General features: G+C 52.3%; 1 protein-coding gene across 1 annotated transcript in view; it reads right to left on the bottom strand.

Moving 5' to 3' along the window:
- Positions 1–3,594: 3,594 nt before the first annotated feature.
- TLN1 (talin 1) overlaps positions 3,595–13,495 on the bottom strand; it is a 30,972-nt gene continuing 21,071 nt past the window's right edge. Inside the window, 23 exon segments of the mRNA XM_006758502.2 lie at positions 3,595–4,170; positions 4,291–4,419; positions 4,551–4,733; positions 4,842–4,904; positions 5,015–5,140; positions 5,249–5,373; positions 5,573–5,678; positions 6,176–6,283; positions 6,402–6,587; positions 9,304–9,420; positions 9,518–9,643; positions 9,734–9,917; positions 10,021–10,187; positions 10,304–10,450; positions 11,179–11,298; positions 11,378–11,479; positions 11,590–11,739; positions 11,829–11,999; positions 12,087–12,188; positions 12,392–12,524; positions 12,717–12,903; positions 12,947–13,082; positions 13,320–13,481. Coding sequence (XP_006758565.1) covers positions 4,045–4,170; positions 4,291–4,419; positions 4,551–4,733; positions 4,842–4,904; positions 5,015–5,140; positions 5,249–5,373; positions 5,573–5,678; positions 6,176–6,283; positions 6,402–6,587; positions 9,304–9,420; positions 9,518–9,643; positions 9,734–9,917; positions 10,021–10,187; positions 10,304–10,450; positions 11,179–11,298; positions 11,378–11,479; positions 11,590–11,739; positions 11,829–11,999; positions 12,087–12,188; positions 12,392–12,524; positions 12,717–12,903; positions 12,947–13,082; positions 13,320–13,481 — 3,156 coding nt within the window. The 3' untranslated portion in view covers positions 3,595–4,044.

Raw genomic sequence — 13,495 nt, 5'->3', positions numbered from 1 at the left:
GGCCCGGCCTGGGCCGGGGGTGGGGAACGTAAATGTATCTCGGGCTGTGTGGCTGCTGCTACTCACGGAACCAGCCGACCTCTCACTGTGAACTCCCGCCGTCTCCCCGCTTTCCCGGACTCAGGAAAGACATCGCTCAGCCCCTGTCCACCCCCAACTCACCTCCAGTACACAGGCTTGCACTTCATGCTGCTTTCATATTGAGCTACTTACTGTTGGCGCTGGAAATAGCCAAATTTTTCTGAAAGCCTCTACCTTGTAGGCATTCTGTTCCCCCGCCCTAGCATGCGCCCCCTTAGCTGGCCTTACGGACTCAGGTGCAGTGTCTGCTCCTCTGGGAAGCATCCCTGGGTACTTGCTCTTTGCGCCCCCCCCCCCCCCCCATGGCTATATGCTGCTCCTGGTGCAGGTTTCTCAATTCTCATCATTGTCCCTTTTATAACTCTTCTCTTACCTGTTGGTCTCCTCCCCTGGTCTGCGAGTCCTCCAATTCTGAATCCCCCATGCCTAGCGGAGCATCAGGCATAGAGTTGGCACTTGGTAAACATTTGCCAGGTGAATTTCTTATGCACTGGGTCCCAGATAGCCCCAAATACCAATACTATGTGGATTGGTCTTAGAACCCCTTACACTCTTAGAGGTTGAGTGGCATTTGAAGATCCAAAAAGCCTTCGTTGAAGTAGGTTACATCTATCAATATTTATCATATTAAAATGAGAGCTGAGAAAAATTTTAAATAGTTCTTCATAGAAATAAACCATGTTAACATGTTTTTCATGAAAAATAACTATCCTCACCTCCCCACATGAGCGAGGATGGCCGTTATTTCACATTTTTGCAAATCTCCTCAGTCTCTGGCTTAATAGAGGACAGCTGCGTTCTCAGAATCTACTTGGCTTTCTGTCTGTTGCTCTACTTTGTTTGAAGTACTACATATGAAGAAAATCTAGTCTCAGAAACATAGTGGGAAAGAGAGTGGTGTATAGATAGCCTTTTCAGGTAATTGTGGATATTCTCGATATAACATGAACACTTGACAAATGGTAGTTTCTCAAAGGTTAGTTGCAAAGTGGAACCTGAAACTGTATCAATAGCCTTTTTTACTATTTTACATTAAAGTCCATTGGTCTATATTGCACTTGGGTGGTTTTACCCAGGAATAATTTTGTAACATCATGCATCGGTCATGTGGAAAATATTGATTCACTGAGCTATGTAAATGTTCCAAATGTTGACACATTTGAGTATATATTATTTTTTTAAAAAATTACATTTCTGAATATCAGGAGTGTTTTCAACAGGAAAGTTTTGGGACGTTGTGAAGCTCATGGTAGCAGAGACAGGTTTTCAAAATGCTAATCTTTACTTGAAAGCTCCAATTCTATCCTTGGCACTAAATACTGTCAGGTTTTTCTCGGAATTGACAGACCCACTTTGCTCCTTTCTGAGAAAAGGTCGGCCTGCTACTCAAGTCTGATAATCATGGTTCCTCTGCCAGTCATCCTTTCAGGTCAACGGGGAGTTCCATGAAAAAAAGCAGTTGGTACAGCTCACAACTCCACAAACTAAGTGCTTTCCTCAAGACACCGTCATACTCTTGTGTCTAGCAGAAGCTCTATGCCCACTTCCCAGTTCATCGCAGAGAATATTGAAGACGTGTTACTCCAGGGATAAGATTTAATAAAATTAATAAGGTCTCACTGCTTCATTAAGGATGGTCTGGAGTGAAACTAGCATTTTTTTTTTAAGTTGCTAGTGCATGGTGGTGAGAATACAATGGCTATGAGTACCCTGTCTTGATTTGTGCTAAGGCAGTTTACCCACTAAGGTTTCTACATCAGTACAAACGTTGACACTGAAAAAGGAAAATAATGTCTTAGTATTACTATGAGAATAAGCTTGACCTCATGGATCCCTGAAAGGGTCTTGGGAACCCCTGTGCCCGAGGACCACATTTTAAGAACTGCTGGTCTAATGGGTACTCAATTCACTCCCCAGAAGGCTCCCCAAGGCATCACTAGTGAGAGTGTGTGGTTGGGGATGTGGAAACATGACAGGGAAGCGGTAGCAGGAGTGAACAGCTGTCCTGGGCTCATAGCTGGAGTTATCAGTTTGGACTACCGCTTGCTGGGGAGGGTGGAGAAGGGATTTGAGCTCGAAGATCCTCAACTCACTATGCTAGGACATTGAATCTGAGCTTAGAGGGCCACCGCAGTGTGTTGGAGTTGCCAGTCCCCCGCGTCAGGGAGGTGATAATACATCTCTATTTTCCAGTGCTTAGCATGGGCATGGCTTAGTAAATATTGAATGAATTAATCACAGGTGACAGGAGCAAGGGTAGGAAGTTGGCACCTTCCTTAATGGACTGCCCTGGGGAGGACAAAGTAATTCTGTCTTCTTTATACTGACTCTAATGGGGTGGGAGTAGATGCCATGGCCTCAGGAAGGTGAAAGGTGCCCCGAGGAGCAGCAGATGGTGGTATTTGTGTTCTATTTGGAAGGAGAAGCAAGGAAACGTATTGGGCAACAGGGTTGATGAAAGAATCATGCATGAAAACAGTGGCACTCCTACGGGATCTGCCAGGTAGTCCAGGCAGTGTGGGCAGAGGAGGCGAATGCAGAAGGAAGTGGAAGCACCCATCCCTCACCTCCCTTCTCCTTGACCACCTCCTCCACTGAACCTCCAGATGGTCAGGCAGCTGGAACAGGGCTACCAGCACCGGCCTGGCCACTAGGGGAGCTCTGCTCCTAACTCTACAGCCTCACCCCTGGGCCAAGCTTTTTCAGATCCATTTCTCCTCCTGTTATTCTAGGCCAGTGATGGTGAACCTTTTGAGCTCAGCGTGTCAGCATTTTGAAAAACCCTAACAACTCTGGTGCCGTGTCACATATAGAAATTTTTTGATATTTGCAACCATAGTAAAACAAAGATTTATATTTTTGATATTTATTTTATATATTTAAATGCCATTTAACCAAGAAAAATTAACCAAAGAAATGAGTTCGCGTGTCACCTTTGACACGCGTGTCATAGGGTTCGCCATCACTGTTCTAGGCAATAGGACAAGACCTCAGAGGGGCTAGATGTGCCCCTACCCAGTCAACAGAACCAACCTAAGGCAGCCCAGTTGGATTTTTTTGCTTGTTAAATGCCCCAACCAAATCTGTGGCCATAATTCTCTTAGGCTCAAGACACTTTTATTTTATAGGCTTATTATTTTTAGCTTTTGAAAATTCAAATTTGGCCAAGGCTGGATTTGTTCACATACTCTGAGCAGTTATGAAGGACAGAGTGTCCCTGGTAGCCACAAAGCAGAGTGGCAGCTGCTGTCCCTGCCACAGAAGACAGACACTTGGGGAGGAATAGGCGCTGGCCAGTGAAATAGGGGACAACAGGAGTATGACTTCTCAGGGACAGCTTCCCAGCTAGGATGGCTTTAGGGATGTGGGTGCAAGGAGGAGGAAGGGGCCTCACGGGCAGATCGCCATCGTCTGCCCCAACCCATTCCTGAGTCAGATCAAGCTGGTGGCAGAACTCTGTCCCATTCTCTCCCCCTTCTGGGGGGAACTCCCATCTCATGAAGCCAGGCAGAGTCGCAGGCAGAATCACCTTTATTGGAGCATGACCTGTTTGAGGCTTCCGACCCCACAGCACCCACAGGTAGCTGGGGGTGCAAGAAGGAGGATAGTATCAAAAAGGATGAGTCGAGCTGAGGCTATGGGGCTTGCCAGAAGCTGCTGGCAGGGTGGAACAGGCTGGGTCCTTGGCAGGTTCAGAATGAGGTACAGCAGCGTTAATAATACTCTTAGAGCGTTAATACTCTGGGGAGGGGCAGGCACTTAGCGGGCCTTAGGGCATGAAGGCACTTGGAGTTGGGAGGGGACAGGGGATGTGCAGCAGGACCAGGCAGGGCCAGGCCCGGGGTTTGGCAGGCACTTTGGGGAGTGCTGGGGTTGGGCAGGTTGGGCCCGACAGCCCAGAAGGCTTTGGTAGTGGCAGGCACAGTCTCTGGGCTGGGTCTGCGTTAAATAGAAGCGGCCGCGTTAGTGCTCATCTCGAAGCTCTGAAGGCAGGAACTTGTACTGTTGCTGTCGGATCTGGGCCAGCTTCTTCCGCGCCTCCTCTAGCTCCCGTTCCTTCCGGAGCATCTCTTCCTGGGCAGCAATGATCTGAGGGATGGAGATCAGGAATTCAGCTCAGCGAGTGTGTGCAGAAGGCCATAGGGTAGCTGGGACCAACGTTACTGCCCTGCTGACGGTGTCCCTCAGAGCGCCCAGGGCAGAGCTCACCTGGGCAATGCCCCCGACCATCTTCTCCTTCACCACCACTGTCTCGTTCTCCTGGTCTTCAAAGGCTGCTGCCTTCTGTGCCGCCTTCACCAGGTTGTCTGAGGCTCGCTTCACTGCATTGCCGGCAACCTGGGCAACATGAGGTTGAGAATTCAGGTAGGATTCCCAACTGAGAGTCCCTCCACAGAAAATCATGTCTTCAGGGTGCAATTTAAAGCGGCACGGTCCAAGGTACAATGGGATGGGTTAAGGTTCCTCACCTGAAGCCGTTTCATTGCTTCAGAGTCCTGGTCAGCCTTGACCTTGCAGGCCACGAGGAGCTGGGCTGTGGAGGCGGCTACCTGCTTGGCTGATGAGATGAGCTTCTCCTGGCTGGCGTGGCCTTGTACAGCTGCATTGGCTGCCTCACACAGATTGTTGGTGGCTGCAGCCACCATCCGAGCCTAAAGTGAGGAGATAGGACTAAAATGTGCCTCTTGCCCTGGTCCACCCCCTCTCTAGCCTTGTCAAGTCTCTTCAGCTCAGAGACCTAGTGGGAGTTGTACACTCACAGCAGAAATGAGGCCCTGGGACCACTGCCCATCATCCAGTGCGTTGGCGGGAATGGCGCCCACCTGTGGAGGAAGGAGGAGAGCTTGCTGAGACCTGTGCTCTCCATGCAAGTAAAAGCCTCCCTTTACAAGGCTGCCGCTATCCCTACGCTTCTGGGTATCCGAGTACTTACCTTCCCTTGGGCTACCAGTTCCCTCTGGGCCGCTGACGCAGCCTTTACCAGGGCACTGGTGGCTGCTGCAATGGACTTAGCAGCTTCCAGTATCTGCTCCTCAAAGTTCAAGGACTCATCCGCCTCCTGAAATGGAGACAAAGGTTTCAGAGAGAGATGCAGAGTCAGAGGGGGCTGAAGGTGGGGACATCACGCCATTAGGCGGGTAGGGAAGAGGGAGGGAACGGGACTGACCTTGGGTTTGGCCCGGGGCTTCAGCTGCTCCAGCTTTTTTGCTGCAGCCTCAATGGCGGCTGCAGCTCCCAGGAGCTCATTCTCAGCAATGACCGTGGGGTCCTCTGGGTCCACCCACTCTGTTCCTGAGGGGATGAAGGGGGGAAGGAAGGGACTAAGCCAGAGCAGGGAGGTCAGTGGCACAGGGCAACATGGTTAGTATCACCAGGCCCCTGGGACCTGTGGGGACTAGTGGCAGAGGCCAGCTCAGAGCAGTCCACCCGGGAAGCGAGGATCGCCCATGACAAAGGTCCCCTTTCCTCCCTGCCCCTGGTCACCCCTCACCTTTCATGGCCTCAGCAGCCTGAATGAGCTCAGTGACTGAGCCAGCTACACGCTTTGAGTGTCCTGTCAATTGCTGCTTCAATTCTGGGTTTGGCTTCTGCAGGGTCTGGGGAAGAAAGGGACAGAGCAGAGACCATCAGATTTTAGCTTCTACCCTGACCTAAAAGTGGGGCAGACCGTGGCCTCCCGACACCATCCCTAAACCACCCCACACCACAGCCCTCAGACACCATGCTGCCTATCCAGGTGCGCTCTGCACACGTGGTAACGACAGTGGCTGCATGTCACTCACCGGCTGGCAAGGAGCAAGGAGAATGATGAAATGAGGAGAAAGAAGAGATGACGAAGGTAGAGAAGGAGGAAATCAGATGGGAACAAAGGAGATAAGAAAAAAAACAGAAAGAGGTGAGCGGGAGAACCAAAGATGCTAAGAACGATGGGGCCCCAGTGGAATGGAGGCTTGGAAGTAAGAACAGATTTGGGAAATAGGATGATGGGGTGGGAGGAGATTTGAAAGAAATATTAGAGAGCTGGGTCTGAGACATATGGCAAGAGGACTGTGCATTCAGGGAAGCTGGTATGAGGAGGAGGAAACTTCCTCACCAGGAGCACATGGTCCAGCAGTTCCAGGTAGCCATTGGCACATTCCCGGCCATAGTGTAGGGCTCGAAGCCGCACATCAGGGGCCACTTCTGGGTGGTAAGCAGCTTCCTATACCACAGAGTAATATGTTAACTAGGATCCCAAAGAGCTTCAGGTCCCCCAAACCCCTGTAATTTCTCCCCTACCATACTCTGCCCCAAAGCTGCTTCACTGCCAGGGTTCCTACCTTGCAAGCCCGAAGCATATCTGCAATAGCACGACGACTCAGATTGGCTGTGGCAATGACATCCTCCTGGCGACAGGAGTTGCCAGCAGCGACAGCTTTGGCTGTTGCCATGGTGATACCCTTGGTCATTCGGATGAAATCTTCTGGGGTAGAGGTCTTGGCAGGTGGCTCTGGGGAACAGAAGACCTGTTGGGGCAGAACAAGAAGAAAAATTTTACAGTGAGACTATAAGACAACGTACCACTTAGGTAATCTGGTTCATTCATCCCTGTGTTCACTCAGCAAGCATTCGCTGAGTACTTATGGTAGGTCAAGTCCTGGGAGAAGTTCACACATTCATAGCTAATATAATAGCAGGCAGCTGGTCATCATTTCTGACTGAAGTGATTGGGGAGGGTTTGCTTGAAATTAAGGAAGCAGCTTTTGAGGTGGGTTTTTATTCCTAAGCTGCAAAGAAGCCTTGAAGGGGTGAGTGGCTGAGGTAGGTCAAGAAGGAACTGACTGGGATCTGAAGAGATACAGCTACCAGAGGTGCACGCTCTCCCTCCTGGGAGTATGCCTGCACCTCCTCCTCCCCCTTCCCTCCTCTTCCCACCACAGGCATGCATCTACTAAACTTTAAGGGACCCCATGAGGCTTGCAACCAGAGCAGCAATGGGCAGCGGCAGTTTGTCCCAGGCAAACCCCTTGAACCCGTCTCAAAGGCCCCCTTTTCTCTGACAAAAGAGTATTTTGGGTAAATGGTAGCATGTGAACACCCAGGATATCAAGTGGGACAGTATGAAGGCTCGTTCTAGACCAGCGGTTGCCAACCTTTCACACCTCGCGGACCAGCGGTTGGCGACAGCTGTTCCAGACTATATAGATGATGGAGAAAAGGTTGTTGGGGCCTTGAATATCAGACCAAGGAACTTAGAATTTTACATAATATATAGAAGTAATAAAAAATATTCTGATGTATGTGTCCCTCCAACAAATTATTAAAGATCAGCTAGGTGGCAGATTCTGTGTGAGGTGCTAGGGATGCAATGGGGAAAAAGATAGACAAGGTCCTTATTATTGTGGAGCTTATATTCTAGTTCTGGATACAGACCAGAAAGTAAGTGAATAAGCAGAAATGCTAAAGGCTGTGATTTGGGTTGTGAAGGAAAGGAGGCGGGTGCTGTGATGAGAAATAAAAACGAGGTCCTGTCTGGCCAGTGTGGCTCAGTGGTTGAGCATCGACCTATGAACCAGGAGGTCACAGTTTGATTCCTGGTCAGGGCACATGTCCGAGTTGCCGGCTTGATTTCCAGTGTGGGGTGTGCAGGAGGCAGCCGCTTGATGCTTCTCTCTCATCACTGATGTTTCTATTTCTCTCTCCCTCTCCCTTCTTCTCTGAAATCAATAAAAACGTATTTTTAGAAATATGATTTAAAAAAAAGAGGTCCCATTGCAGACAGGTGATCAGGAAAGGCCTCTCAAAGGAGCAGACACTGAAGCTGAAGCCTGAAGGATTGAAAGGAGCCAAATGTTCAAAAAGCTGGAGAGAAGCAAGTGCAAGGGCCTGGAGTGGAACTGGGTGCAGAAGAGAAGAGAGGGACGGGGTGGGCCTGGGGAAGTCAGCAGGAGCCAGGGACGGCTGTGGTGAGTGAGGAGTGAGTCTACCACAGAAGCCAGGCAGTCACTAAAGGGTTTAAGTAGTAAAGTGATATGATATAATTTATATTTTAAAAAAGATAATTCTGACTGTTGTGTAGAGAAAATGGATTGGGGGGGTGGTGAGTAAAGAAGCGGGGAGATGAGAAATGAGATTGAGGCTATAGCATAAATATAACTAAGGATTGATGATGGTTTGGATGGTGGTGGTAGAGATGAGGGAAGAGACAATGAGAGCCGGAGGGAGCGTTATCAAGACTTGCTAATGGGCTTAGATGTGAGGAACCAGAGAAAAACATTAAAGCTGGGTTTCTGGCTTTAGGACTGAGTTACTGACAGGTGACATTTCCTGAGATGGGAAGGACGAGGGAATAATCAGGCCCAGGAGGCAAAAAGGGAAAAGTTTCCACTTGGACAATTAGAGATGAAAACAGCATATCAGAAGGATGACTTCAGAAGTGAGAAAGATGAGGAGGAGAGGTGGAACTGCCAGAGCCTGAGGCAGGGAGACCCGTGAAAACTGGTGTAGCAGTCCCAGTGAGGGAGGGCGAGTAGGAAGCTGAATGAGTGCTGACTGGGCCTGGAGAGGAAAGAATGGAGAAGGGTAGTTGGAAGGACTTGGCAATGGCCTGAGATGGTGAATAAGGCAGTGAAGTCAAAGATGACTGAGGGACTCTATGCCTGGGAGGCTGTTACCACCATCCACAGGAAGGAAGTAGCATATCAGGAAGGAGAGCTGCTGGAGGGCACTGCACCCGGTGCTAATGTCAAACAGGCTGATGAAAATAACTAACCTCAGAACTGGGAGTCAACTTCTTAGAGAACAATAATGAAAGTGGCTGAATTTGCCAAAGAGAAGAGAGGAAGAGGCTCTCTGTATGATGTGGGGACGGCCTCTGCATTCACTAGGTTGAAGGTGATGCAATGACGACTACAGAAGAGTTGTTAGAGGCAAGAGAAAAATTAGTGTCCCGAAAGCCAAAGGAAGAAAGAGTTTTAAAGAGAGGCTTATTACCACACCCCAATGCGGCAAGTAGGCCACTGTGACGGGAGAAAGCGGGAAGATGGTGGTGAAAGAAGACAGTGTAAAATGCTGAGTGAAAAGGTGAGGAGGGGAAGCCCGAGCGTAGCCCACTTGAGAAGTCTGGTGATACGCGAGGGAATGTGTGTGACTGTTTACATTTCTGTGAATACACGTGAGGTGCAGCTGCAGCTCCACGATCCCGCTCTGACCCGAGGCCCTGCAGCCCCGACGCGTGCTCACCGCCAGTTCCTGCCGTATGTGTTCTGTGGTTGCCTCCAGGGCCCGTGTGCCTTTGGTCGCCTCATCTTCCACAGCTTTCACAGTCTTGAGCAATGATGTCACGTTGGTCACCATCACCTAGGGGTGTCGGAGGAGCGGGGAGGGTCATTTTAAGGAACAGGAGGAAGCACTTGGACTCGTTCCCTCTCCCGGGGCTGTGCTCGTGCTCCCCAACCTTGGCAGAGTTCTTGAGCTGCCACACAGCAGGGTCATCCCCAACTTTGCCGGCTGCAGCCTTTGTGGCACTGATGAGGTCTCCCAGGGCCTTGGCCACATCTTTCACGGCGTTGATCAGCACCACCTGTGTGGGAGAGCAGAGGCTCTGGTCTGTGGGAGGGAAAGGGGGAACAGGAAGTGCTTCTGACCAGAATTAGGGGCGTTAGGTGGATACCTGGGTCTCAGGGTCCTCGGATCCCAGGCTGGCTGCACCCAGCTTGACCACATCAGCGAGGCGGGTGATGGTGGACACAGAGGACTGGGCGGCCTGTGCCAACTTCTCCTGGCTCCCAGCGGCATTCTGCACCAGGACCTTGGTGTCCTCCACCAGCACCTTTGCGGTCTTCAGAATGCCCTCCCTGAGGGAGGCCCAGCCCAGTCAGCTCTCCTCAGTTCCCTTGCCCTCCAGCCTCTCCAGGCCCCATCCCACCCCGCCTCCCTGAGACCCCATTCCCTCCTCACCGGTGGTCAGCAAAAGTTTCAGCACCCTCGCGATTGAGTGTGCCCGCTGTAGCAAACATGATGGTGGTGTCCAGGTCGGCAATGATGCCGGACACAGCACTGGCTGCTGTGATGCAGGCCTGGGTGCCACGATTCCCCGCTTGGAGTGCAGCCAGCACGTGGGAGACCTAGGGGAGGGCAGTCACATGGTGACTGTGGCAGGTCACTGGGTGCCTGGGAGAAGGCACAGAGGAGAGGGCTGGGAAAGGCGGCGGGGTTGGAGCCCATGGATGAGCACTGTCACCTTTTCTGAGACTTTCCGGGCACACTCTATGAGTTCCTTTTTGGTGTAGGCGTCACTGGGGCTGCACTGCAGGGCGCCTGCCTTGGTGACCAGAGCAGAACAGCCGTGCCCCAGCTCCTGTACCCGGTGCTTGATGTGGGCACCTATCTGTGAGCAGATGGGAAAGGGAGATGGGTTTTACCAGAGGCACAGACATTTCCACTGTGCTTGGAGGAGTCACCAAGTACCTAAGAAAACATGCATCGCAGCACAGACTTTTCCTGTTTCATATCCTTTCAACAGGAGGTCACCTCCTACACATGGATACTAATAGCATGTGGGTACTGGCTGGTGAGGATGGTGTTAAGCAGGGAAGAGGAGAGTGGAGAAGCACTGTATGCGGGGGCATCTGAAATCACAGGGCCATGGTTACAACGTGGCCTGTATGTGGTTGTGGAGGGTTCTGGGTGGGGATTAGGTGTGTCTTGCTGAGATCCAATTACTAGCTTTCTTGGAAAGCCAGGAGCTTAGGGAAGGAAGGGCTTCATGGCTCTGCAACAAAGTAGAACTGAGAAGGGCATACGGACTTGCAGCAGAACAGAGCAGCAGCCATAGGCCCAGAAGAGGGTTGGCAGAGGCAACAGCAGCAGACTGGGAAACCCCACATCCAGGCTGTCTCCCTCATCCCTGTACCTCAAGGCTCTGAGCCTGTACCCACACAAAGCTCTGATCGCTCTCCAGTGGAATGGCCCTGAGGGTGTGTTCCTCGTTCTATGAAGACTAGAGGGAGTTGTGGGTGGGACAGCCACAAAGGCTGACATGATGGGGAGAAGGGACATGCCACTGGGGTTCTCTGTGAGGAGCAGGGGGAAGGTCACAGCTGGTTTCATGTTTACCTCTTCGTTTTCAGCAGCAACTGCTGCAGGCTTGGCCTGTAAGGCCAGACGTCCATAGTCACTGGTCAGCTGGTTAGCAAGAGGGCCCAGCTCCTCAGGGCTGGTGTTGGACTTGGTTACCTGGTAATGATGGGAAGGATGAAGTTATGTCCAAACTCAGCTCCCCGAGGGCAGTCCTCTTATACTCTTCCAAACTCACCATCTCTTGAACGGTGACAGCAATGGCTTTGGCTGTCCGCACCATAGTTGTCTGGTAATCCACGAAGGAACCTTCTGGTTCACCCATTGGTCCTTCATCTAGCTGAGGGGGAGAATGAGGGAAGGGGAGAGATCGTCAGGGTCCCTGCCACTGTGCTCAGGAACCCTGGCCCTGGATAGCCTCAGTGCCCACAGGCACCTCAAGACGCTCACCTGGTTGATGGCCTGGCTGATGGAGTCCACCATGCCACCGACGACCCCAGCAGCACTGGCTGCCTCATTGAGGGTGGTTGTCAGGTCCTCTACAGCCTCTGTCATCATCTGCACAGCCTCCTCCAGGGCTTCCTGGGTGTGAGCTGCTTGCTGTGGGTGAGAGTGAGTGAGTGGAGGGCGGACCTGCTCCTGCTCCTCTAACTACTAACCAGCAGCCCCTCCCTCCCAGGCCTCAGTACCTTGGGGTTGCCGCCAGCCTCCTTGGCTGTGTACAGCAGCTGCAAGGCAGACTCTGCCAAGGTTTTAGTCTGGTCCAGGAGTGCCATCTGCTGTGGGTGGCTCAGGGTCTTGGAGGCAGCACCCACTGCAGCCAGGGTGAGTGGCTCAAAGTACTGCACCATCTGAGACACCTGAGGCCGGGGTTGGGATGGCGGTCAGCGGGGCCAGGTGCCCTCTTTCACCTTACCCCCGGAACTCCCACGTGTCTCCCCAAATACCTTGTGTCCCAGCTGGGAGGCTTCTGCCCGGGCAGCACTGGCCAGTGGCTCAATAAGGTGGGAGATTTCCTGCACTGCAGTGAGCATCTGAGTGTGCAAGGCCTGTAGAGGAAGTGGACTTTAGCCTGGGACCTGGACTAGGCACTCTGCTCGCACAGACCCCACGCTTCCTTCCATACCAAGCTAACTCCCCTTGGCATGTTGCAGCCTCTTGATGTCTCTGTGAAGCCCCTTCCTGAATCCCTGTCTTCAAGTCTGTCCTCTCTCTTCTCAGACACAACCTTTCACATACCCGCTTCCCTTACCTCCTGAGAGATCCCCTCGCGGGGAGCAAGCTGCTGGCTGACCGCAGCAAGGGAAGCCTGGTCGAGGTCCCGCAGACAGCTGTTCAGAGCTGCGATGGCCGCCTCACACTCCAGCTGCCCTGGAGCCTTGTCCCTGCAGACACATCAGAGGCTCTACCACCAAGAATATCCCCTAAAACAAAGCTAGCCTATCTATCCCCGTATCCTCCGAGTCCGACAGCAGGTGTCCCCGACACTATCCCACCTAACTGCATCTCAGCACCCACCCCTCCATTCTGCCACAGTGCACGTCCCCCATCACACTGGCTCTCCATCCGCTCAGTACCTCATGCTCGTGATAAGCTTCTTGATGGAGTCCGAGACAGTGCGGGAGTGGCCAGCCAGCACTGACCAGCGGGGAGGGTCCCGGGGATTGACCGCCAGGGCCCGAGCCGTCTGGATCAGTCCCCCAGCGCTCTCCAGCATTGTCTTGGCAGAGATCACAATGGGCTCCATGGCAGCCCGGCCCTGGGAAGAGAGGAGGAAGGTGAGTCTCATGACTCCCAAGGAGATGAGGTGGCAGCTGGCTCATAATGCTGGCAAACTCAGGGTTGGATGCAAAGGCACTCAGATTGTCCACAGCCTCCAGCAGAGGGGCTGTTGCTGCTTGGCACTGGGCACGGTTCTCGTCCGTGAAGGCCCCGTCTAGCGCCTGCAAGTGGGTGACAGAGAGGCCCTCAGGACGGACTGTAGGCAAAGGAGGTGAAGGAGGTCTCCCCCCTGGGCTTCAAGGTGTGGGGACAGGCGGGTAATGACCAGTAAGAACAGGAAAGGGCTTGGGCTCAGGAAGACGGGATTTGGTGAAGGCCCGGGGAATGATGGCGGGGGGACTCAGGGGAGAGAAGACTGGACAGGTCAGGGAAAGGCTGAGAATTCAAACACCGGGAACCTTGATGGTCTTGACAAGATTGGCTGTGCTGTTGGCCACCTCCTTGGCTGACTGGACAAACTGGCGCTTGGCGGTGGGATTGGCGGTACGAGCGGAAGCCAGGCGGCAGCTGTTGCACAGTGCCGAGGTGTGTTTGGCCACAATGGTAGCTGCAGAGAGCACCTGAGGAGGCACAC

Source organism: Myotis davidii, unplaced genomic scaffold (genome assembly GCF_000327345.1).
Source record: "Myotis davidii unplaced genomic scaffold, ASM32734v1 scaffold534, whole genome shotgun sequence".
Classification (NCBI taxonomy): domain Eukaryota; kingdom Metazoa; phylum Chordata; class Mammalia; order Chiroptera; family Vespertilionidae; genus Myotis; species Myotis davidii.
The sequence above is the reverse complement of the archived record's forward strand: the minus strand, read 5'-3'. Positions and strand labels throughout refer to the sequence as shown.